We start from the raw sequence: 27063 nt of genomic DNA on the forward strand, positions 1-27063 counted from the left end.
GATGGCCTTTAGTTTTATTCTTTCCCAAAAAAGCAAACACCTTTGCCATGTCTACCAAAAGATTTCTATTAGCTCACCTATCAGCCTGTCCTTTTCAAGAGAGCAGAGGCAGAACCTGTTCGACCTATCCTAATAGGTTAGAAAATGTGGGTATTTAAATGAACGAGAGAAACAGAGATGCAAAGACATAGAAAGGCAAAGAGTCAAGAAGACATGCATATATAGAGACAATATGCTTGCAAGAACAAATCACAAAAGAATACATTTTAATGTTTCCAGAGCTCTTATCCAGTTACAAGCCAATGATTTCAAACCCAGAATGTAAATACAACTGCTGCATCTTGCATCCCATCTTGCTTTGTCATCTTAGCGAGGAAACTAACACCTTTACGTACGTGATATAAATATTTTAAATGCCAGCTACAGTTTTCACTGAGCAATGAATACGGAATTCATCCCCAAAACACCAGTAAAAATCCTGGAACATCATTTAATAAAAATTTATCTTATTCGCTGTGAATTTGTGAGCTTGATACTTCTGCATTGTATAAAAGCCCCAAACATTAAATGATATGTTTACAAGCAGTGCACACATATAATATTTTGTGTTTTGCGAGGAGCAGGTGTTTGCCACAAAGAATTCTAAAAGTCCCATCCCATTGCACAGGCCACTGCATTGAATTCAAAACCCAGTTCCCCAGACTTAGCAGAAGAATTCTACATGCAATTATGTTGAAAACAGTCATTGCTGGTACAATGTACAAGTGATATTGCTGTGACAACCTGAGACAGACTAGCTATGAATCTGATTGTCTATATATAGTCTACAAATACTGTGATGCAGTCACTGAGTGCGGGAAAGAATATGCTTTATCACAGATCGCCACTGTCTAAATTAGTAGATGTAAAACATCATGGACTGAATATCGAGAGTAATTGAAGCTTTCTTTATTGATTCTTGGAATGAGAGCATCGCTGGCAAGGCTCAAATTTATTGGCTATCCATAATTGCACTTGAGAAGGTGATGGTATGCCCCCTTTTGCAGTCCATGTACTGTAGGTACATTCACAGTGCTGTCAGGGTGAATTTAGTGTAACTCCGTGACATTGAAGGAATGGCTGTCTGGTTCCAAGTCTGGATGGTTGTGTCCAGTAAAGGCATGTCATGGTATGATTTTTTCAGTCAATACTTTTAAAAACTCGGCACAAACAGACTGTTAAGATGTCATTTGGGCTTCAGACAATATCATATCTGCAGTGAATATGTAGTTAAATACGGACATAGGTGAGCCATTTGTAGAATTCAACACATTTCATTGTGTAAGGAGAAACCAACACATTAAGACTATGGAGTTTCCAGAATGCCTGTCTCCATGTTTCAGACTGGATAAAAGGGAAGATTGAAACTCAATAGCCATTATCAACTTCTCACACGTATCACAATGGCCTCCACCATCTAATTAGACTGGGCCTCAGAAGCGTTAACCCAGCAGTCATGTGTTTGAAAGTAGTTTCTGGCATTGCACTCTTGCTACCCTAGGACCAGCAGAACCATCAGCCAGTCTGAGAACCAGACTCTGAAACTAGCTGCAAGTTATCAAGCAATCAAAGTACTTTACCTATTCCAGTTTCAAAGTTCTCCTGAGAACCAATTGCCTAGATATTTGAATACGAGAAAGTGCACAACTTGCTGTGAACCTTTTGATTTACGAGCCTATCACTTTAACTTTAAATCATTGAATCCATTCAAGAAACTACAGTCTGCCACATGGGGAACTGGAGATTGTAAATAAATTAATCTGTGCATTATCTTTATCGAAATGTCAATCTTTGTGTGTGCCTGTGAGATCAAGTGTGTGACATTGTGTTATTTTAGTATAATTGTAGAAGTGTGTGAAAATAAATAACCTTCTTTATTTTTAAACTCATGAAAGCTTGCTGTTGAATTATTTAATTGGAATCCACACTCCAAGAGTAAGAAAAGACACAGTTCTTTCCATACAAAACACATTGATGACGAGCAGTAAGAGAGTTCTTTCTGTGACACTGAGATGGGAGCTTGCAGGTGGTAGTTTTCCCATGCGTCTGCTGCTCATTTTCTTCTGTGTTGGTGGTCACTGGTTTGGAAGATACCATTGCATGGTCATTGGTGAGTTGCTGCAGTGAATCTTGCAGATGGTGCATGCTACTGTCACTGTACTGGTGGTGGAAGTAGTGAATGTTTAAGGTTGTGGATGGAGGGTGATCAGCAGGCTGCTTTTGTCTTGGATGGTCAGGAGGAGTTACTCGAGTGTTGTTGGAGTTACATTCATTTAGGTGAGTGGAGAAGATTGCATCCCACTCCTGATTTGTGCCTGACAGATTCTGGAGAGTAAGAAGTCACCACCAAGAACAGGAAACTTGAGAAACTCGGCATCGCCACCAGCAGACTTCTTACTGTGCTTACCCCAGTCCAACGCTGGCATCTCCACATCAGGTTCTGGAGAGTCAGGAGGTGAGTTATTCGCTACAGAATTCGTAGCCCCTGAAAACAAGAAAGGCAGCTATGCAAAAAGTGATGTATAAATTCTAAATGTGACTTTTTTTCATCCCAAATTCAGTGAGCTTCTATTTTGTAATGTAATGTGTTGCAAGTCTGCAGCCTTATACTAACCAAGCAAACCTAGCTCATTGGGTACCACGTAACTGTTCAGCAAAATACTGTACACGAGCGTTAATAGGGTTTCAACTTGAGATTCCTTCGGATAAGGAGGATGTTGATGCAAAGTTTCTTGTGCTGAGAATTTATTTATAGCACAGCTTCCAGTAAATTGAGTTGAGCATTTGAATATAACGTCTGTGAAAATTGCTGTGTCCTCCCACAACACTATAATAACTATCTTTTCCCATCTTTTTAACATTTAACAAGATTGTTCGTGCACTGTACAGCTTCTAAATGTAAACAAGCAGTTACTGACCAGAGAACAAATAGAGGCACAGTTAGGTACAATTCTGGAACTTGCAGTCTGTTTAATAGCAGACCTTCCATCAGAACTTTATGGAAATTGTGTTATTTCTGTTAAGTATTTCATTGAGAATCAGGTAAAATTAATTCCCTCTTATACAGTGATGACTTTGCACTTATTCTATTTATTTAGCTTCATTTGATAGTCTTAAAAAGGCCTAAAGAATTGTTTTATTTTCAGCCCTCTGTGCGCCACTGCTCAACCAACATGTTGAAGAGATGACCAATTTTCTGGCCTATTCCAAGTTTGTGTCTCAGCTATGTTTCTGCTCCAACTTAGAATCATAGAATCCCTACAGTGCAGAAGGAGGCCATTGGCCCATCGATCCTGCACCGACAACAGCCCTACTCAGGCCCTATCCCAGAAACCCCACATATTCACCCTGCTAATCTCCCTGACACTAAGGGGCAATTTAGCATGGCTAATTAACCTAACCTGCACATCTTTGGACTTCCTCTTTCTTTTGGTGGTGAAATACCTGGATGCCTTATATAAACAACAAACATTGGAAATGTGCTAAGAATTAAAGGTTAAAATATTGTACCACAATTTAGCCATGCAACGAGTTTGCAAATGTAGATTCTGCACAACCATCTACAATTAAGTTTTCATTGAAATGATATTGTGAAATGCCTTGGGCCGCAGAATGGCCCAAGGCATTTCACAGCCTGTGAAGTATTGTCACTGTCATAGCAAGGGTAATGTGGCAACCAATTTGCGAGTGACATGGGTAGCAATAAAATAAACGAATGGATCAGTTCAGATCTCCCACTTAAGTCAGGATATGTGATCAAGTTTCTTGGAATTACAAATTGCTGGAGTACAATTCACAGAGCCTTACTGAATCAAATGCTTAGATTTGTGTGGCAACAAAGACATGTCAGAAGTCCCTCTGGAAGGTCGAAAGCCACACTATGTACCTGAGAGGACTTCTACAGCCCCAGGAAGCAGGCGGCTCAGGTGAATGCGTGTCGTGATTTTCCCTGCTTTGGACAAGTATTGAAAATACCTTGATAGTTTCCACATTATGATTTATCTCCCTTCCTGAACATGGTTACAGTTCTCGCATTTCTGAAGTCGGAAGGGAGTTATTTTGGGTTGTTCTGCTTAGGCGCAAAAGACTTGTTGTTTTAGGAGGACATGTATTCCAGCATTGTTTATGTCAAACCCAGTCCTGGTGATGATGATGCTTGAACCCTGTGGTCTGGACACAGGAGTCTGCTACAGCGGACTTTATTTGATCCCACTTTTGAATTTCAGCTGTTTGAAGATTTTCTGAGTTGGTTTCTCCCCCACCCCTTAAGGTATCCTGAAGGGATATCCCCCCCCCCCCGCCCCCCAACGTTCACAGCCTTGTCCCCTTTGCCAGTTCTCTGTCACTGCACTAATTAGCAGATGGGCCTTGGTAGAAGTTTATGTGTGACTTTGTTTAATGTGGGGACCTTGGGGTGCCACCATTGCCCACACATTTTGACTGGTTTGGTGGTCAGATTCTTGTGACATGTCGGCCACGATGACCGGGACCATCTTCCCACTGCAGCCACATTCAACATTTGCACAGTTTTCCATTGCCTGTTCTACCGTTGACGATCTTTTTGGACTGCACTTCGCTTGGCATCTCCAGATAGAAATGATTCCACATTTTACAATAGTTAACTTATCTAAGCTGATAGATCATGAATCATTAATTTCAATACAACTTTAAGCTATTTTTTAATAACCTCCTTCGAGACAGCCACTTAGAATGTAAGGGGACAAGTTCTGTATCAAATGATAAGCACCAAATGCTTGGTTATGTTGTGAATAAAAGTCTGTGGAATGCCACGGGTCAATTGGCTATTAATTCTCTAATGTGATGTTGACTGAAACATTGAATATAGCTGGTTGAAATTAAAAAGTCCTTGGGTGCAGGAGAGCTATTTTATTTTTGTCACATTGTTTTCCAAGTGAATTTGGTTACCAGAAAAAGCCTGTTCCATTTAGCATAGTGGCATGTCTACAAGGATGGAAATATGACTGCTGTATAGATTTTTCATTGCAGACATTGGTTGTATCAGTCACATGGTGCAGAGGGGAAATAGTTCAACAAGTATTTACCCTCTTGCTTGCCCTCTCAATTATTCAATAAAATTTTGGACGTGGGGGCCACTAACCGGAGTGCTCACCATTGTTGATCCTGAGAAAATAACAAAGGCTGACTCAAAAATGTTTTTTTTCAATTTGTACTCAGATTTTATCCAGTCATTGTGCAACTTGTCACATGATACTTATTGAGTAATATATATCTGCGCCTTTTCAATGTGATCTAACTGAATTTGCACATAAGCAGTAAACAAATTGATTCATAATATAAAGCCAAAACGTCATTTGTGTTCTTGTGTGTTGCTACAAACATTGTATTCAATACACACAGTCGTGCTGAGCTATTCGAGTGTGGGACAAGGTGGCACACAACTTGAACGTGATCTGAGACAAAGGAATAAAGATAACCAGAAGATAATAGGGAGGAGTTGGGGAGCTAGCACTCAAAAGCCAAATGTGGAGGAAAATATAGGAAGCACAATTCAGAATCCTCCTCCAAACATACACTGCATTGGTTCCATTTAATTCCTTGGGCTAATCCAGGAGTCCCCTGGGGTCCCACTCACAAATTGGTATTCCATTTTGGAAGCTGATGAGGGCGCTGGTACCTCAGAGGTGCAATCAGAGCCAAGCCTCTGGCACTACAAATGGTGGGGGGAGGTGGAGAAGGGAAGGAAGGAAGAGCAATAATGATTGGAGATTCATTAGTCAGGGGAGCCGACAGGCGTTTCCGTGGCTGAAGAATCAACTCCAGGGTGGTGTGTTGCCTCCCTGGTATCAGGGTCAGGGATGTCACTGAACAGCTGCAGGGCATCCTGAAAGGGGAGGGTGATGAGTTAGAGGACGTGGTACATGTTGATACCAATGATATAGGTAAACTGAAAACGATGTCTTGTGTCAAGAATTCAGGGAGCTAGGCAGTAGGTTAAAAAGCAGGACCTCTAAGGTTGTAATCTCTGAATTACTCCCAGTGCCACATGCTAGCAAGTATAGAAATCAGAAAATAGGGCAGATGAATGTTTTAGATTCCAGGGTTGCTGGGACTGTTTCTGAGGAAAGTGGGACATGTACAAACAGGATGGTCTGCACTTGAGCCACATTGGGGCCAACATCCTTGCAGGTAGGTTTGCTGGTGCTGTTGAGAGGAGTTTAAACTAGTTTGGTAGGGTGAGGGATCACAGAACATTAGTAAAATAGAGGCACGTCATGCTATAGTAAAGGATGCAAGTCAGAGTGAGTTCAGCTATGTTGAGTATTAAGAGTGTAAGGCAAGACTGAATGGTCTTTACTTTAATGCTAGTAGTGTGATAGGTAAGACTGATAAATTAAGGGCATAGATTGGCACATGGAAGTGTGATATTGTTGCCATCACAGAAACATGGTTGAGGGGAGGGTAGGACTGGCAACTCAACATTCCAGGGTATAAGGTCTTTAGGTGAGATGCTAAATGAATACTTCTAATCAATCTTCACTCAGGGGAAGGAGGATGTAGGTACAAAATTCAGGAAAAGGACTGTGAGGACACTGAGCAGTTTGACATTGGAAGTGAGAAGGTATTGGAGGTTTTGATGGGCTTAAAAATTGACATATCTCCAGGCCTGGATGGATTGCATTCCAGGCTGTTGTGGGAGCCCAGGCAGGAAATTGCAGGGCTCTGACACAAACTTTTAATTCCAATCTGGCCCCAGGGGAAGTGCCAGAGGACTGATGGACAGCTAATGTGGTTCCACTTTTCAAGAAGGGTGGTAGAGATGAACCAGGGAATTACAGACCGGTGAATCTCACATCAGCGGTAGGAAAACTATTGGAGAAAATTCTGAAGGAGAGAATTAACCTCCACTTGGAAAGGCATGAGTTGATTAGGGATAGTCAGCATAGCTTTGTCAGAGGGAGATCATACCTAAGAAATTTGATATAAATTTTCAAAATAGTGACTTAGTGTGTGGATAGGGGAAATGCAGTTGATGTCGTTAATATGGATTTTAGCCTTTGACAAGGTCCCACATGGGAGACTGATTGAAAAGCACATGGAATTCAGGGAAACCTTGTGAGATGGTTCCGAAACTGGCTTAGTAATAGGGCACAAAGGTGGTGGTAGAAGGCTGAGTGACTGGAGGCCAGTCGCAAACCACAAGGTTCAGTGCTGGGGGCCTTATTGTTTATTAAATAGATAATTGAAATAGATGATAATGTGGGGGGGAATGTTATGTAAGTTTGCAGATGACACCAAAATTAGTAGGGTGGTTAATAGTGAAGAAGAATGCTGTAGGTTACAGGAAGGTATAGATGTGTAGGTCAGATGGCAGAACAGTGGCAGTGGTATTCAACTTTGGTAAGTGCGAGGTGATGCACTTTGGAAGAAATAACGACAAGAGTATATTTAATGAATGGCAGGAAGCTCAGAGGAACAGATGGATCTTGGGGTACTTATTCACAATTGCCTTTACCAGAGTCAGGCCTATTGTCCAGTGACTAGAATCCTCCCATGATATATAATTTAGCGCAGTTGCTATTGTTGATGGCAGGAAGAGACATTCCTGGTCAGTAATGAAACACCCCAAAACAAACCTGTCGACTTAACTCTTGTGGAATGTAATACCACTGAATCAGTGATATGCAACCTCTGCTTGGAACTGAGGAAATGTCTGTCAACCCTGGACCTCTCATTGAGGGAGGCCCACTCAGTAACATCGTGTGGTAGCAATAAAAGGGATCCAATTGGCAAAACCAGGCAAGTGAAAGAGAATAACAATCACTCTCAATCTTACAACTGGAGGCTACCCCTGTTCAGTTTGTGGTCTGACCACTTACCAAGTTCTCTCATATGGTGTTATCCAAGAATGATTGTTTGGCAATAAGGAATTTGAGTGTTGCTGAAAAAAGTCACATTCACAAGAATACCAAATTGTAAAGGGAACATCAATTTATACTGCCTGAGCAGAGTGCTGATTGAATGGCAAGTGGACTCTGATTGCTCGGGGCGTTACCATGGAGAATGTACTGGTGCTGGTGTAATACTTGGTATGTAGGCTGTCTGTCCCAAAGACCGACAGGTGGATCATATCAAACATCATGTCCCTTTGGCTGTTCCTAACAGGCAAAGTAGTGATTGTACCCAACTCACCAATGCTTGCAAACCTCAAAACAGTGTGTCCAACATTGGATGTGATTCTGCTGTTGGCCAACACTTGCTAAACAATCCCGATTATGCTTAGAAATACACTGACAACCAACTCTGCTCACATACACGTGCTAGAAGCTACATGGTTGAGGGGCGACCTGATAGAAGTCTACAAGATTATGAGAGGCATGGACAGAGTGGATAGTCAGAAGCTTTTTCCCAGGGTGGAAAAGTCAATTACTAGGGGGCACAGGTTTAAGGTGCGAGGGGCTAGGTTTACAGAGGGTGGTGGGTGCCTGGAACTCGTTGCCGGGGGAGGTAGTGGAAACAGATACGATAGTGACTTCTAAGGGCTGTTTTGACAAGTATATGCATAGGATGGGAATAGAGGGATATGGTCCCCGAAAGGATAGGGGGTTTTAGTTAAGTCGGGTAGCATGGTTGGTGCAGGTTTGGGGGGGCCAAAGGGCCTGTTCCTGCGCTGTAATTTTCTTTGTTCTTTGTTCTAAATAATTACACGGGGCTCGTCCTTTGCAGACTGAACAAATGTGTACATTGTGCCTTTTTCAACTAAACAAAATAGGTGACAGTCATTCCTTGGCTCATTCCCCAGGGCACAAGGGGAGATGGTGACTAAATGGTATTGTCACTGGACTAGTAATCCAGAAATCCAGTGTACTGCTCTGGGGACCCAGGTTTGAATCCCGCCATGGCAGATGGTGAAATTTAAATTCAATAAAAATCTGGAATTAAAAGTCTAATAATGACCACGAAACCATTGTCGATTGTTGTAAAAACCCATCTGGTTCACTAATGTCCTTTGCTATAGATTTGGAGTCACCAGGGCAGGTAAGGACATTAGTGAACCAGTTGGCTCTTCATGACAATCAGTGATGGTTTAATGGTTATCATTACGGAGACTAACTTTGTATTGCAGATTTATCAAAATCTATCAACTGCTATGGTAGGATTTGAACCAATATCTCCAGAGAATCTGATATCTGGCAACATTACCACCATGCCATTATCTTCCCAATTTTGGGTGAGGATACCAAATTTTGAAACAAGTTCTGTCTGCGTCAGACTGGAAATCAAAATATCAATTTTGTGATTGTGATGGGTGACTTGCACTATACCCACTGGCTTCCTTCATGCCCTCCCTGTATTTATAGTAGGAACATCCCCCAGAACAATTGTCTTTATAGGGAAGAGAGCTTTATGTGTTAATGTACAGTGTATTATTTTGCTGCTAAAGTGGAGATTGCATTCTTTTCAAGATAACAAAGTCTTTCTGACGTGTAAACAGCCTTGGGTGAATTGAAGATTCCTTTTTTGATGAGGGAACCTTGAAAATCAGCAGACACTTGAGTTTCAGTCTGTAGTATGAATCAAGCTTGGCCGTAGCTGTTTAAAGATGGTTTTGCATCAGCAATAACGTTTGGTGTTCAAATGTGAACCAACTGTACTCTTTGAAGACAGATCACTGACGATGTATAATGGTAATCTGCAGTGAACTTTGAAGAAAAATGGCCTTTTGCTCACTGCTTAAACATAACTATTTTAAGCAAGAAATGTAGCACTAGCAGTGAAAATGAACATTCTGTGAATAGAATGATACGAAGTCAAAGGAGAACTGATAGAATAATAACTATTACATACTGTATTGGCAGGATGAAATCAAGTGGGCATGATTATAATGCAATCTTTTCTCTATAAAATTTGCATTTCTTAGACTAATATCTATCTGTGCTGCTTTCTGACATTCCACTTAAAGACTCTTTGATTAATGCATTCTTGTTCTTTCAAAATTATCTTCAAAAAGAATTTTAATTTATACAGTGAGATATCACATTTTCAACACACAGTGCAGTCAGTGTGATGTATGGAAAAAGTGGCAGTCAATTTGTGCACAGAAGTCTCTTGCTGGAAATGAGTGCATAACTGCGTAATTTGCTGAAGTGAGGAATGTTGTCCAGGACACACTGACATTTTTGTTAGAATTCAAATAATGGCATGGGAACCCCTCAAGAAAACTTGAATATGATTGCACTTTCTGTGTTGGCCGTTTTGAAAGGTTTGTTATGTTCTTTCAGATATTTTATGCATAAAGTATGTTTTTTACAAAACACATGTCATAGTGCTTCTTGGCCATTTGGCTAAGATCAAGCGTAGGGTCAAGTGTGAGATCAGGTGTAATGTCTGTTCGGATCTAGTGTGTTTCTTTTGTGGGGACCATGATTTGGATTCAATTTGAATTGATTTTTGGTGAAGCAAGGAGGTGGATTAAGAGCTTACAGTGACTTTATAATTCTGAGAAAGGAATACAATTATTTCCAATGCAAAGAGTTGCCCCCGGCCTACTTTTGCAGATTGGCACATTCCAAAGTCCAGGATTATATGCTGAGGAACGTAGTTAAACTTGGGGCAGATGCTGCCAAAGCACAATGGGGGAAGGCCACTGTGTAAGGCCTTTCGGGTAAATTAAACAGAGGGGCTGTTCACTGTGGAGGACCGCTTGGACTGTAAGCTTGTTCTTGATTCTATATGTTAAATGTAATTGTGTTGAAGGACCTCAGTGCATGATTATCTATGTTAATAATTTGAACATCATTGTACTCTTCGTAGTGAAAATATTGAAATGTTTGTAATGTTCTCATTACTGCATTGGCACCACAGAGTGCATTTTGATCTTTGTAGAAAATGTGAATGTCATTGCACTTTCCTGTTGTGACAGTTTGAAAGGTTTCATTTAGATATTTTATGAATAAAGTATGTTTCTTGCAAAAAAAAAATCCTGTCTAGGGATTTGAGCTCATTGTTTGATGATAGTGAACAGCATCTTTTACTTTGTTTTATGTAATGGCCTGGATTTGCGATGGTGGTGACAGCGAAACTGTCAGTGTTTGCCAACATTACTCCTCTGAAATTGAAAGCTACTTCTGGAGGCAATTCTTTAGCAAAAAAGTGTAGAAATCCAGAAAGTGCTGTCAGTGATTCTACACTTCTCCAAGGGTGCGCTATTAAGACACTCGCAGACTGCAATCAATTGAAAATCTATGAATGGATGAGAACTTCCACTCTTCCGCTTAGTTTTTCTGTAAAAACCCTTGGAACACCATGTCGAATGAGGTGTGTCGCAGGAATATTTAATGGTGTACCAAATTCTTAAATGCTGCTAAGCACCTGATTGTACCAAAGAGTAATTTTAAAATGGTTCAGTGCCAAACTTTTCCATTACGGTAGGAGATGATATTTCATCTTGTACATTAATCCCAATCATTTGGATCACTCTCTTTTTAAATTTAATTGAAAGAGAAAGATAACCAGTTCATTTTACTATCTGGTTTGCTGTCTGTGTCATTATTGCAATGTGATTAGCTGCTTACCCTGGTTGATTACATCATTGCTGCTGCATTCCTGGAGATCACCTTTGAAATAAACTGATATTAAGAAAAGGGAAGTCCATGCCACAGAGAGGGGCGTTATTTCTTGGTCACTGAATGTAAAATACAGCCTAAAATCTAAGAGTTCTGTGAATCCAGAATGATGTGTTACTGCTTTATAAAATGTTTATTGGGAATTTGCAAAAACCAAATCCATATAACAAAAAGTTGAAATTACTTTTTCAGTGCTTATACAATTACCAGACAAATAGATACATCAGAAAAGGGTCTCAAGCTGTCAGCACTTACTGTGGTCATTAATGTTTCCTTTTTTCTCTTACAGAATGCCCTGAGCAGGTTTATGATCCTCGATCATTATTTGAAAGGCTTCAAGAGCAGAAAGATAAGAAACAAGCTGAATTCGAAGAGCAGTTTAAATTCAGTAAGATAACACTTTCATTTTCTGTATATTCGCTCACTGGGACTTGTACTTAAAAAATGTGCAATATGCCAATTGCTGCAACTCAACTCTCAACATAACTGGAAACAGGAACCTTCTCTGCCATTCAACATAGCCATGGCTGCCTGAACTCCACTTTTCCCCCTTGCTCCTCATATTCCTTGAATCCCTGATAGATCAAAAATCTATCAATCTAAGTCTTGAATATACTTGGCTATGAAACATCCAGAACCATCTGGGGTAGAGAGTTCCAAAGATTCATAACCCTCTCAGCGAATACATTACTTCTAATCTTCATGCTAAATGACCGATGCCTTATCTAGAGGGGAAGCAATTTTGCAATGTATATCTTGTCAAGCCACTTCAGAATTTGGGGGGTGGGGGGGGAAAGGAGGAGGAGGAGAGTGGTGGGAGTGGAGTGGAGGAGGAATGCTCCTGCCATTTATAAAACATATTCAAAACTTCCAAATTTCCTCGTGATTAATTGTTTATTTTAAAAAGTCTATTTGGATTCCATATCAAAGATGGCCAATCTTTTACCTGTCTCTCTAAACTGTCAATGAAACTGTGAATGCTGAACCCCCTGCTGAGATAATTGTAGGTTTTAAAACTCAGCCAAACATTCATTATATTAGAATAGACTTTGAGGAAATGTTAACAGAGTTATATTGAAACTGCACAACCAGATGCTAATGTTTTTTCTAAAGTACAAAATCAAAGCAATCCACCAGACAGATTTGTTTTCAACCTCCACTAAGCATTACAGCTTGTTTTAAAAAAAATTTAGAATGGGACATTCAAAAATCTTCTGATCATTACAGTTATACAGACCTTAGAGAGCATTTACAGCTGCTTCAATAATTTGTGACTCTCTCAATGCAGGTCAGGCCCTGGTAACAGCCAAAATTAGGTTTGTTTGAACTCCACATTCAACATTGAATTCCAATGGCCCTGCTGAGTTCAGGTTCCCCCACTTTGTGACTTGCACCCTGCTCCCTTTTCCCTACTGGCAAAAATTGGATCTGCTGGAAATGAAGGATGGTGCAAAAGTGACTCAAATTTGATCTACTTTTGCAGTGTTTTTTGGCAGTCAAACGTGTCAAGAGCTCAACCACCAGGTGGCACTGTTAACCAAAACCATAATTTAAACCACATTGCGGCAGATAGTGTCTTTTTGGCCAGTGATCTTGAAGAGCCCTCTTGGTAAATATTCAGACATTTTGAATTTGGAAATTGGTCATGAAAAGCGCTGTATAAATGCAACTTTGTTTTAGAGGGAAGTTTGATGTGAGGTAGTTAGCAAGGGAGGATGCGAGAGAACCATCAACAATATGGAACCAGGAAGGGAAGTTTGGTGATCAGGTTCGGCCCCCATCTGTTCAAATCTGCATCATCATCACCCTCCTCAAAAAAACACTTGATTCCTCCTTCCTGCAATCTATCTTTCCATCTCCAATTTCCCTTTTCTCACCACAATCCTTGAACACTTGCTGAATCTGTTCCCACCTTGCCTGGAATTCCATGTCTGAATTCTTTCGATCAGGTTTCTTCCCTGCCACAGTATCAAAATTGCTCTTATCAAAGTCACAAATGACATCTAACATGACTGTGGTGATAGCAAACTATCCCTCCTTGTCCTCTTTGATCTGTTTGTAGGCTTTGAGACGGTTGATCTTCTCCCCCCACCTCAAACTCTGTTCTATGGCCACCGAATTCATCCCTCTCCCTAACAACTGTCTGAACCAGATTGTTTGTAATCTTGGTGTCATTTTTGACCCTGAAGTGAGCTTCCAACCATATACCTGCGCCATCACTGTGACTGTCTTTCTTCAATTCCATAATATTGCCTGTCTCTGCCTGGCCTCAGCTTCGCCCTCCAACTTTTGATTTGGTTTAATTTATTATTGTCACATACTTTAGTATACAGTGAAAAGTATTGTTTCTTGCACACCATACAGACAAAGCATACTGTTCATAGAGAAGGAAACGAGAGAGCGCAGAATGTAGTGATACAGCCATAGCTAGGGTATAGAGAAAAATCAACTTAATGCCAGGTAGGTCCATTCAAAAGTCTGATGGCAGCAGGGAAGAAGCTGTTCTTGAGTTGGTTGGTACATGACCTCAGACTTTTGTACCTTTAAATCTTCTAAAACTCTGCTCCTTGCGTCATAACTCACAGTAAGTTCCATTCACACTTCACCCCTGTTCTCGCTGACCTGCATTGATTCCTGGTTAAGCAACACCTCAGTTTTTAAGATGATCATTATTGTTTTAAAATCTCTTCTTGATCTCATTCTTCCTTGTCGCTTCTCTCCTCCGCCCCCACAACCGTCTGAAATTTCTACATTCTTTCAATTCTATCCTCTAGAACATCCATTATTTTAATTGTTTCCTCTTTCTTCCTTTAGATATTTCTAAAAACCTACTCTTTAATCAAGATTTTGGTCCTATAATCCTAATATCTCCTTATGAGGCTTGGTGCCAAACCTTTATTTTATAAGATTCCTTGACACATCTTGGGACATTTTACTAAAAGCGCTGTCGAAATACCTAGCTTTCTTCTTTTCAGGCACTGTACATGACAAACCTGACTAAGTACTTCGTACAATGACACATAAATTACAAGAGTCACAATAAAAAAAATACCCAGAAGTTTTTAGAAATTGTAAAATAGGAGACAATGAAACCCCTTGTGTACGTCACAGGTGAAAAACAAAGTAATTAAAGAGTTAAAAAGTGTTCTTCGCAAGCAGAATATCCTGATTATATTCCAAAGGCGGTGAGGGGATTTTTGTAAGGGGATGAATGATGAAGTGTATTTATGTTCTACTTCTTGTTATTTTGGTACTCTCTTCCCACTTATTTAATTTGCTGATATCTTTTGTTGGGATGAAGCCTGACCTCAACAGTTTCCTTTCAGCTTCCCATATAATTGCTTCTGCTGTGTCTTGGAACCCATGTGATTATTACTCTGTGGCTCCATGTAAATTGAAAAATTGAACTGACTTTTTATCACTTCAGTTCCTTGTTACAGGCTGTGATACCAGCATTGTAGAGCTTGTCAGCCTATGTACACCAACAATTGGAGAAGCAATTCGAGGAATGTTACCACACTACATGAAAAATTACCTGTCATATAGAACAGAAAATACTTTTGCCTGCAGGATTTATCAAAATGTCTGTTGTAAGAAGTAGAATATAACCAGGGATCTTTCATTGTCACATTTGGACATCTTTTCATGGCTGCATTGTGAGTGTTCAACAACAGTGTTGGGTTAAATTTATAACATTTTTCGTGGGATGTGGGGGAAGCAGAGAGTTTTAGATGTTTGTGCTTCTGCTGAGACAGGGAAGGGGTTGTGGAAATACTTAGTAACTTTGGCATTTTATTTATAATGAATATGTGTGTGCATATATGTATTACATGTAAGAAACATATTTTGTGCATATATGAGTATATTTTGAGCGTAATATTGGGCGTGTAGAAAGAATTGATAATCTGTTGCATTTATCTCATTGTATGTAAAAGAGCTGACCAAACTTACCTATACGACCTAGAAACAGTTCTGTTTATTGCTTCGCCTTGAAATAATTTGTGAGTAATAATTTGGGCTGCATGGTGGCACAGTGGTCAGCACTGCTGCCTCATAGTGCTAAGGACCTGGGTTCAATTCTAGCCTTTGGTCACTGTCTGTGTGGAGTTTGCACATTCTCCCTGTATCTGTGAGTTTCCTCCAGGCACTCTGATTTCCTCTCTCAGTCCAAAGATGTGCAGGTTAGGTTGATTGGTCATGCTAAGTTGTCCTTTAGTGTCAAGGGGACTAGCAGGGTAAATGCATGGGGATAGGGCCTGGGTGGGATTGTTGTCGGTGCAGGCCTGATGGGCCAAATGGTGGCTTCCTGCACTGTAGGGATTCAATGATTATAACTACCTTTGCAGTAACTGTCTTGAGACTGGTTGTTGATTTTAAGTAAGATAGCACAAGCTATCGTATCAGGAAGGAAGTGTGTTCCTTTCTGATTGTGGTGAACTGCTGGGTGGTTGAAGGGCCATTATTCTCTGATTCTGTTATCTTGTTGAAGGATCTCTGACGCTTCAAAGCATATGACATGGCATAGGGAAGACTTAATAATATGGATAGGTTCACTTACACGGAAAGTGGACAGTTGGTTGCTTCTGGCTTAAATGGGCTTTCGTGGAGTGATTAAATATAGTTTGAATAGCTTTTAGCAAACTTCCCTGAGAAAATTTAACAGGAATTTTTTTTACAGTAAAGTATACATTTTTTAAATTAAAAAAATGGACCCCAATACTGTGAAATTGGTATATCGTACACTTGCGCTGTCTGTGGCTGACAGTTAAACCTCTCTATTGAGGATCTGCTGTTTTTTTTTTTAACTAAACCTTTTCAAAATCTTATCATGGCCCAAGATATCTTGGCGATACTATCTTGTTGCATTCCCAGTCTTGTATTGTTTTGTTCTCATTCATATTTATTGTATTGATTTTTGAAGAATGTAGTTACTTCTAAGTTGATGATCAGAATGTATTTTCTTGAGTATGTTAAATGAACACACTTTACACAAGTGCTCTGGTTTTATCTTTTCATTCAGAAAATATGGTAAGAGGCCTCGATGAGGATGAAACGAACTATCTTGATGAAGTTTCCAGGCAACAGGTGCTCTTAGAGAAGCAACGCAGGGATGAAGATGCTAAAGAGCTGAAAGAATACAGAATATCCTTTTGTTGAGCATCAATTGAATCCTGATTGCAAGGACGTAGAAAGTTAGCGTCTGATATCATCCTAAAGCTTAAAGCCCTTTCTGTTGCAGATTGAGTTTAATTATATATGATTTTTGCCTTCAACTTTTCCCTCTGGTTTCTTCACTCTTACCTCCCTTTCTATGACGAAGGAGAATTGTTAGAGGTCCAAGGTTTGCTTCGTCACTGACACTTCTGTTTTTAACTTTACTGGCGAATTGAGTCCACTTATTGTGATGGTTAAAGTGAATTTGGCAAGTTGTCAAGAAACCAGGGAATATAGAAAACTAACTGGTTACTAAATGCACTTCTCTGGTCTAGTTCATGGATAGAAATTCAATACACCTTTCTGCAACTCATTCTCTTTTGCTTACATTCACTCCTCCTTTCACACATTCTTTCACCGCCATCTGTATCTATCCACTTTCCCTTTTCATTAAGGTTTCCTGCCTCCATCTTGTGTCATTCTCTCATTCTGACCCTCGTACACTTTCTCACTATGTACATTTACATATCCTTTATTTGACCTAGCTTGATCTCTTTTTTTCTCTCGCTTGTCTTGGAAGTCATTAAAGCACTCGGGGCTTTCTGCAGAAATTATCTGGTATGCGTGGCTCTTTCCTCTCTGAACTCTCTCTCAATCATTTCTCCATTCTCTCTGAAATATTTTCTTTGTATTGGACTTCTTGCACTTGCTTTCTCTCTCCCTCTTGCCTGTTCTCTTATGCTCTCTCACACATTCTGTTCCCTATCTCTGCTTTACTCCTTTAATTTCCTCTGCTCTTCATTCTGTAATTCACGTTTTCCTCTCATATATCCTTCCCTCTTTCTTAATTTTCATTTTTTCCTCACTTTCGTACCATTTTCTCATTTTATTTCTGGTTTTTTTCCCTCTTGTTTCTTAGTGTTCACCGTGTTCTCTGGTAAGAATTCTTGGATAAGCAGTGATCCAGACAGCTGAAGATCCAAGATGCATGGGAGGGAGTTAGTCATGGCTGTTGATGCAAGTTGATGGAGTGTGCTCTCTTTTGACTAGAGGGAGTGCCCTATTGCTCATAGGCTATCATTTCAGGAAGGAAATGTATTCCTTTCTGCTTGGGTGAACTTTTGGGTGGTTGAAGGACCATTGTTCCCGAGTTTTATGATCAGATTGGTTGAACGATCTCTTAGACTTCAAAGCAGAAAATATTTTACAGGGAAGACTTTGTAAAATGGTAGATTCACTTGCATGGGAAGTGGCCAGTTCGTTACTTCTGGCTTAAACAGCTTATGAGGAGTGATGAAAAATGGTTTTTAATAAACTTCCCTGAGGAAATAAAGAGGAATTATTTTATTTTCACAGTGAAACAGACACTCTGCCTGTGACTGGGAGTTAAGCCTGTCTACTGAGGACCTGCTATTTTAGATAAAAATATTATTAAACCTTTTCATAACCTTACCATAGTCCATGATATCTTGGTGATTTGATCTTATTGCATTCCCAATCTTATGTTGTTTTATTCTAGCTGCACATTTATTGTATGGAATTTCTTCATTATATAGGAAGATGGACACAAGTATTACTTGCACAGACTCAGAACAGAGGACCAAGGGAACCCAATCTTAGTCTTTTCTGTTCTTGACTTAGATGAAGATTTACTTTGGTTCTTATTGTGAGGTTTGTGCTGTGTTCCAAACACCGTTTTTGTGTTTCATTTTAATCATCCAGCACAAGTTAAGCTATGGATTTGTAAAATAACCTGATGCAAAAGCCTGGTAACCATCTAAACCTTCAAACATGTACTGCATGTCTTTTGTGAGCTCTTTGAATTTCTTGACTTATGCCCTCAAAGCCTGTTGTTAACATGCAGCCCATATAGACTTTGCCTATGCTATGTCCACGTGTGTGACACATTAGTATTTAGAAAATAGGTGTGAAAACATGTAAAATAAAACATTACTCAATTTTATAGCTCTGAACTGGTCCCGTTATACTGAATTATGTTTAAGTCATTTAGCAATGGTCAGAGCAGTGGCCTTGTCATATGCTCTGACATGAACTGTGCCTCAGATAATTTCCCATCCTCCAGTTTTGTTCTTAATAATCTTGGCAATAGAGTCACAGGATGGAAAGGCACAAAGTCAGGAGATTTGGGGCAGAATGCAGGTGGAATCAGTCAGTGAAATGCAATTAGAAATCAGAAGAAGGGGAAAGGAATTTTCAATTGTAAGCAAGACCAAAATCGGTGACCATGAAAGAAGATAGTCACCAATAAAATCAATAGGAGACTCTGAAGAAACATCTTTTTCCAGAGAGTGTCAAGAATGTGGAGCTCATTATCACAAGAAGTAGTTGATGCAAATAGCGTAGAAAGATGAAAGTGGAAGCTGATTGAACACAAGGGAGAAAGCAGTAGAATAATATATGGATGGGATTAAATGAGGAGGGGTGGGAGGAGGTTCATGTGAAGCATAAACATCGACATGGAGCAGTTATTCTGCATGGCGTGTTTCTGTGCTGTACATTTTAACTAGGTTTCAATGCTTCAGATTTTTCATTGTCCGATGGCCCTCTTCATTTTAGCAAAAAAGATGAACTTCATGAAAATGATCTGAAAGTGATTTCTTTCTGGGTGTTCTCGACAAGGTTGAGCACAGCTGACTTTCTTACCCTTTGTAGTGAATTACATCAAGTATGATTTTTCCTGTGAAAGACTGAACGTGACAATGTTGAAAACTGTTGGTTCACTGGGATATTTGTTCAAAGTGTCTGACGCTTGCACCATATTGGTAACTAGTGAAAGATACTTGGAGCTAAATTGAATAGCCCCTGAAAATGGGCACAGGGATTAACTCATTAATTGAAATTCAGACGATGTGCCAACTTCGTGCTGCCTGATTGTTAGAATGATTTCCGCATGCAGTCAGCACTAACTATGCTTTTCATGAGCTGCATCAGCAAGGAGTCCAAATTCAAACTTGCCTAACACTTCATAAAGCTTGGCTGCACCTATTAAAGGAAGAGATACTTTTGGGCAGGAGCAAGTACTGTGAGTTTTGCAGAAAGTGAATCTGGCCTGGGAAGCCGTAAAGAATGACACTACATAGGAGAAAATGGGCTCCAAGGCATTTCTGATTCTGCACTGGAGGTCTTGGTGGAAAAGGTGGAAGGAACGAAAGATGCCCTACATCTGCAGTGGTCCAGACATGTGGTTAAAAGACAGTGTGAGCAGGAAGCTGTGAAGTTCAGTGCCAGGAGCCTAGTACTGAGGACATGGCTACAGTGGCACAAGAAGTTCAATGACTTCAAATGAGTTGTCAAGGTCAGGGAATGCATTTTCAAATTCCGTAGCCTATCAGCTGTACCATTAGCTTCAGACATTGCTCAATTCACCACTGCCAAATACTCACCTGCCATTAGTCTCTCTTGGGACTTGTACTGATGTTTATATACTACACTACAGCCTCTCTCACACACAGCACTGTTACATTCCTCACACCTATATCTCACAGCTTGCACACACTGCCAGCTATTCATTCATGATAACCATGTCAGCCAAACAGATGCCACAAAATGCACTGGCACACTTTTCTCTCTCCTGTCTGAGACTATGGCACACAATTCCAAGGCAGCAGCTAATAAGAGGGGTACAGGCAGTCCTGCATGTCCTGATCCTGATGAAGGAGAAAATGCTGGCCATTTTGGGTTTCAGCCACATTTCATTTCTCCCTCCAATTTTCCTTTACTGTGCATGGCCTGTTTGTTGCATTGTGTGGTCCCTTTGTGATTTCTACTTAGCTTTAAAGGGACATCTTAAAGGGACCACTTCTTGTGTGCACCTCTTTGTTCTCTGTGCTCTGCCTCTCTGCAGCCATACAACTTGGGGTTGTATGGGGTTGTTTACTGAAATCATGGTATTCTCCTACATGGTCCACCTCCTCACATCGCACTTCCACTTCCTCCTACAATTACATCTGACTCAAAAGCTGCAGATGGTGTAAGCAAGCTCCTTTTACTTTGCTTCCTCCCCCAAAGTCCTTTCCTTACCTCACCACAACTGTACCCATGCGCCTTTTACCTTTCAGACATGCAAGAACTGAAACCTGTCGACACAGTTGAGGAGCACAAAGAAGACAATGATGATGATGCACCACCACTTGATCTCGCAGCTACCAACTCAGATACTGATATTGTGTATATCTTAACAGGACAGCAGAGAGGTCAAATCTGCATGTGGTGAGGCACCAGGTATGGGTGAGCAAACCAGGCTAGCACAGGTGCTTGTCACCAGGGGGCAGACATCACACGAGATCTACCTGCAGAGGAATTAAAGTCTTTGATGGAGCAGCCAATAGATAGGAACACTGGCAAAATGCTTGTACAGCGTTTGCAGGCCTTCTGGATCGCAGCACCAACTTGGCACAGAGCTTTTCACCTAACGTGGAGTCCACACTTTGGGAATTGAATCAGTAGACAATAAGCGCAGTGGTGGACTGAGCCATAATGCTGCATCTGAAAGCCAATGGCTAGCCTTCCATTGCAGCACAAGCGACACCCACCCAATGTCTGTGTGCTGCACTGATAGCACAGACTGCTGCCATCATTCCTGTAGATACAAAGGAGGGGAAGGAGCTTGGAGGCATGGACAGGGGTGGTTTCTTACGGGGAGACCTACTTCCCGATGCTGGGTCCCTTGATTGGGCACAGAGTGCCCGTGAATGAGCCCCCCTCTCTTAAGATAATGATAAGCCCAAAACGGTTTGCTGGGCAGCCCCCTTGGATGTTGAGTGCCCCGCCCACCACTGCCTGAATACCAGCAGTGACAGGATAAGGCCTTGTAAGTGGCCACTGAGGGGACTCGATTGGCTTCCAGGTGGTAAGGCTGTTCACAAGCCCTGGACTTGATTGGAGAGAGGATGGGTTGGGATCGCGCAGACCTCCACCCCCAAAGTTGTCTCGGCGGGTGAGGCATTAAATTCTGCCCATTATCTCTCCACAAATACTGTTTGATCATCATTTTCTGTTTACATTTTAGATTTTCAGCAGCCAGAATATATTGCTACTGCTGTATGTATTAATCACTTCTGTGTGAAGACCGTTCCTGAATTTGTCTTTTACTAGTTTGAACTTATGCTGTCGTGTCCTACTTTATGTTTCATTTGATTTACCATTCCTATACATTTCTGTGATATGTCATCTGCAGGCTGTAAAGCCAGTAGTTTCTCGTTGCTCACCTTCTGAAACTTCTTGAGCATAAGCCTTGGGAAATTCCCTGAAATGTAATGCAGAATTGGCTCCAAAGTCCTTGTTGATCCTTAACGGGGAACTAACAGTGCCCGCACAAAACTTGCAGCAAATACAGAATCTAAAAAAGATGCCGAGAAGAAAGTGGCTGCTAAGCCAGTGGAAAACAAGAGCAAGTTCTCTCAAGCAAAGCTGTTAGCTGGAGCTGTAAAACGCAAAAGGTTAGTAGTGTCCTTTTAGGAAGCAACATTAATGAGGGACAGAACCTAGTTCTGAAAGTATAATAATGCAAGCAATTTGAAGTAAGATTTTGCAGTATGGCCTAATATTCACAATGATCCCGAATAATTGTGGAACTGACCAAGCTTCATGGTAAGGTTTATTTGTTTCAACAAATTTCTTCCATCTTTACTGTTTATTAATTCCTCGTTATTTCCATCTTTCAGTACAGAATATTATTCATGCGTGAGCCGCAATGATGTCAATTGCCAGGCTCTTCGACTACAGGGAGTATTAAAGTTGAGTTGTGACTTGTCACTCATTGTGTTATGATGAAGTTCAAGAACCCTAGCCAACAATCCAGCAATAGTCCAGCAACTCGCTTGGAGACTTCTGCATAAGGAAGATGATTTTAGTTGTTGGAAGGTAAACATTTCAGCCCCAGAACATTGCTACAGGAGCCTGCCCAAACATCCTTAGATGCTTAATCAGTGACCTTCCTTTTACCATAAGGTCAGAAGTAGGGACGTTTGCTGATGATTACACAATGTTCAGCACCATTGCAACAGTTCACATACTGAAGCAGTTTGTGAAGCAAGACCTAGACAACCTTCAGGCTTGGGTTGATAAGAGGCAAGTAAATATGCAGCAAACAAGTGATAGGCGATGATAATCTCCGACAAGAGAAAATCTAACCATCTGTATTTGATGGTCAATGGCATTACCATCACTGAGCCCCACACTAACAACATCCTGGGAATTATCTTTGACCACAAACTGAAAAGGGCCAGCCATATAAATACTGTGGCTACAAGGGCAGGTCAGAGGCTGGGAATTGTGTGGCGAGTAACTCGCCTCCTAATTTCCCAAAGTCTGTCCATCATCTATAAGGCACAAGTCAGGAGTGTGATGGAATATTCTCCACTTGTCTGGAAGAGTACAGCTCCAAAACCACTTGTGTCCAGCAAGACCAGCTGCCCTTCTGCGTAAAACTGACACAATAAAAGCAAAATGCTGCGGATGCTGGAATATGGAAAAAAAAACAGAAAACTTAACAAATGACCGATGGCCCAGTGGGGAAGGTGCTTTTTGCATTGGGACCCAAAATGTTTGGGGCATAAAAAGCTTCAAGTGGAAGAGAAAGGTCACAGTCTAATGTTGTTGAACGCAAAGTTTAGTCCTGAGGGCTGTAATGTGCCTATTCAGAAGATGAGGTGCTGGGTTCTAAAGTTTTGGTTTCACTGAACACGGACCTTTATTCTTCCATTAACATTTTCTGATATTTTACCTTTATGCTACTATTAGCACTTCTCTTGTTATTAATGCTTTCTGTCTCATGACCTTCACATTTTTGTTGCAATCTCTCCTAGCTCCTGCCAATCACTGACCCTCTATTCTGTTCCAGATGCTCCACCCCCTCTTAACAGTGCATAATCCAACATGTTTCTTCCTCTTTAACTCTGAAGAAGAGTCACAAGGACTCGAAATATTAACTCTATTTTCTCTCTGCACAGATGCTGTGCCAGGCTTGCTGAGTTTTTCCAGTATTTTCTGTTTTACTGTGAAAAATGACACTTGAGTTTTTAAGAGTTTCAACCTGGGCTTCCATTCCCATGGCAACTTAATCAAATGGGCCTGTTTCAAGCTGAGTTCAGCACGATTGCCATCTCCCTCTTAAGGGCACTCTGTTTTACCTTAAGTTAGAGGAAACATTTTAAAACTTTTTTCAAGTCTCACATTTGTAACCCTGTTTTTGACTGCATTAATGAACCAATGTTCTTTTGATAGAAGTTAAGTTGAAATTTCTAATGATTCTCCTATGCTTCTTCCTTCAATATGTGGATTATTCCAAGATTACAATTTCAGATCAATCAATAGGTATTATAAATGACATATGACTATAAGCTATTAAGTATTGTAATGTTACATAAATATCCAATAAATTCAGATTTGATAATATAATTCCAATAAATAAACACGTCTACTTACAAGGATTCTGAACAGAAATGATTTTTGGAGAGAATGGAAAGAAGAGTTGTGACCATGCCTGAGGATTGGGGCAAAGGCCTGGTCTGGGGCAAAGGCCTGGTCTGGGGCAAAGGCCTGGTCTGGGGCAAAGGCCTGGTCTAGGCCAGGCCACCTGTTCCTGTCTGATCCCTCCCTCCTATCCCCTGTTTGATATAGACCCCTTGTTCAGACAGAGATAGTGGGTGGTGCAGAGAGGAAGGGAAGAAAAATAAGAACATAACTTATTTTTAAAAAGGAAGTTTTGAAGCTGACATTCTATCTAATTATTACTGTCACTGTTGAAGATGCAGCAACCGTTTTTTTCACGTGTGAAATGAATAGTCATAACTAGTTTCAATGGTGGAGCTCTCAATTGAACACAGCTGCTGCAATTATCCATTATGCTGATTATCCTCTTTGAAACGTGATGCTTTGGTTCCAGTGCATTGGGATCTGGTGCTGCAGCATCTTCCTCCCACCTGCAGCAACGGAGAGTAGTGGGGGTGGATATTTCATTGACTGCAGGCTATTATGTCCTGGGTACAGTGTGTCATTTTCTTCAGCCATTATTTTTTTTTTGTGTAGCTGCTTTAGTGTGTTGATTCATATCAGTTTGGCTCCATATTCTGGTTTCTCTTGTACAACAATTAACATAATTGCCGGTGACAATTTGTTGAATTGTAATTGAAGGGTGTAGCTTCTCGCGGATAATGGAACATTTGTACAAGTGGAGGTTGCAAGTGATAGGCAGCCCATAGGGGGATGTCAAGCTGATTCAGTTTCCTCTGTTTTTCCCTATTTTCAATTGAGACTTGGGAATACATTCCACCATATTTGAGCATATACAAAACTCCAGGTTACTTTGGGTTACAATACCCAGTTTGAGGGGCTGGTGGAGAGAGCAATTTGCCAGGCCAAATGTTTTGGAGAGTTCCAAGTGTGTTGCCCATGATTTCAGGATGCCTGCAGTTGGCAAGTGAGACTCCATACTGACCTGGAAAATCAGCCCTCAACCCAACTATTGAAAAATACCTGAAGGAATGAAATGATATCATTGCCTTTCAGAGAATGTTTTTTTTCAAGCGGTCTCACAGAGGACTGTAAGGGTTTGCTCTACTGAGTGAATTGTGGAATTCTCCTACCAATATGTGATCTACAAATAATTGAGATGGCATGAATTCCCCAATCCTTCCTATTTCTCCAATTTAAATTAAACTGGTACTGGTGTAGGATTATTTCAGAAGATAACGTTATTGTCCCATGCTGAAAATGGGCGATAACCGTACATTTATTATGGGGCTTTATGTTTAATATGTTCAAAATTGTATCCTAGCAATTTTCACTACTATATTATACTGTTAATCAATACAGAAAATTATTAGGTATGGTTTACAGGTGCGATTTTCCATAATTTGTTCGTTTATATTTCCAATTCCGTTGAATATTCTGCATCAAATTACATTTGATAAAATTAGTGTTTTCATTTTGCTGGTGAAGGAATCTTGCATGCCATTTGTCCAGTTTCTATTGATATTTTGTAATTTATCCACGGAAACAATTATTAGCATTAAATATATTTATTTTAGAAGTTTGTGATTTTAGTATTTTAATGCCATTGTTTCTTTTCCATAAAGATCTGGGGCTCATTCTAATTGTAAGACAATTATAATTGTTAGACTGAGTTGGGAGGGCTGATCTAAAAGAAGCCTGCAGTTCTGACTAGCGACAGACCACTTTGGTAAAAGTACATTGTCACAAGTTTCACAGAATTTATTAAGTTAATTGCAATAAGTACAATAATGCAATACAGAGTAAAGGCAGTAAAAGCAGTTAGTTGCCTTTGGAACACCAGCTCTCGACTTCCAATTGACTGTGGCACTTTCTTGGTCTGTTGGCTGAAGCCTGTCTGTCATCTTGCTTCTTCATGCCATGTGCTTTATTAGCCTTTGCTAACCAGTACTTCTGTGCATACTCGGTAGCATCCGTGAGTTCTGGTCCAGTCAATGCAAGTTCAGTCCCTAATTGATTAAGTTGTGCATGATTGGTCTCTTAAGGGTGATGATCACTTTATTAATGTCACTTCCTATTAACTCCTGACTGGTTCCCTAAGATATCAATCACTTGTGGAAGTATTCTTCTCATTACAGCTTTTATTCAGTTTATTGCTTTCCGTTAAGATAACAAGCCACCAGTAGGTAATGTGTGTGTCTGCTTATTTGTGATAAGAGGATATATGTTATCACTCCCTAATGATTAATACTTTGGCCCCCGTATCACAAAATGCCAATAGAGAGTTCAAACACCTATTAGTGACTTTCTGGTGACTGCTGATGCCTGGAGCAAGTTACTTAAAAAACTAAAGAGTCCAAGAGGTGCAACGCAATCTTAAACTAATATAGCAACTATAAAACCACGGCAATATTTACTAAATCAGTGCTTAGAGATGATCAGTGTGTTAAAGTTGAGATAGCAAGATGCACGTTACCGAATGACTGATTCAATTAATACATGTTCATAAGAAATAAAAGTCACGCGAACTATGTAACTACAAAAACCGAATATAGAACCTGATTCCAAAGTTACAAATCCAAATTAATGCATAGGCCTGTTACGTAACTTTAAAAGTTACGTAACTATTCTCTTTAAGGCTGAAGTTAAAAGACTAAAACAATTTAAGACACAGAACTATAGCTTGAGACCTTAAACTGTTTCACTTCACTTCACTTCACTTACCGTGGCACAGTGGTTAGCGCTGCTGCTTCACAGCGCCAGGAACCCGGGTTCAATTCCCGGCTTGGCT

The 27063-nt window shown here is 40.4% G+C and overlaps 1 protein-coding gene across 1 annotated transcript in view; it reads left to right on the forward strand.

Annotated features, from left to right (window-relative positions):
• The window catches only part of psme3ip1 (proteasome activator subunit 3 interacting protein 1), a 108046-nt gene that overhangs the window by 61293 nt on the left and 19690 nt on the right, over positions 1-27063 (forward strand). The window contains exons 3-5 of the mRNA XM_078211021.1: positions 11935-12033; positions 16666-16787; positions 22125-22258. Of these exons, the coding sequence (XP_078067147.1) occupies positions 11935-12033; positions 16666-16787; positions 22125-22258 (355 nt within the window). The remainder of the gene's footprint in view (positions 1-11934; positions 12034-16665; positions 16788-22124; positions 22259-27063) is intronic.

Source organism: Mustelus asterias, chromosome 4, assembly GCF_964213995.1.
Source record: "Mustelus asterias chromosome 4, sMusAst1.hap1.1, whole genome shotgun sequence".
In the NCBI taxonomy this organism is placed as follows: Eukaryota; Metazoa; Chordata; class Chondrichthyes; order Carcharhiniformes; family Triakidae; genus Mustelus; species Mustelus asterias.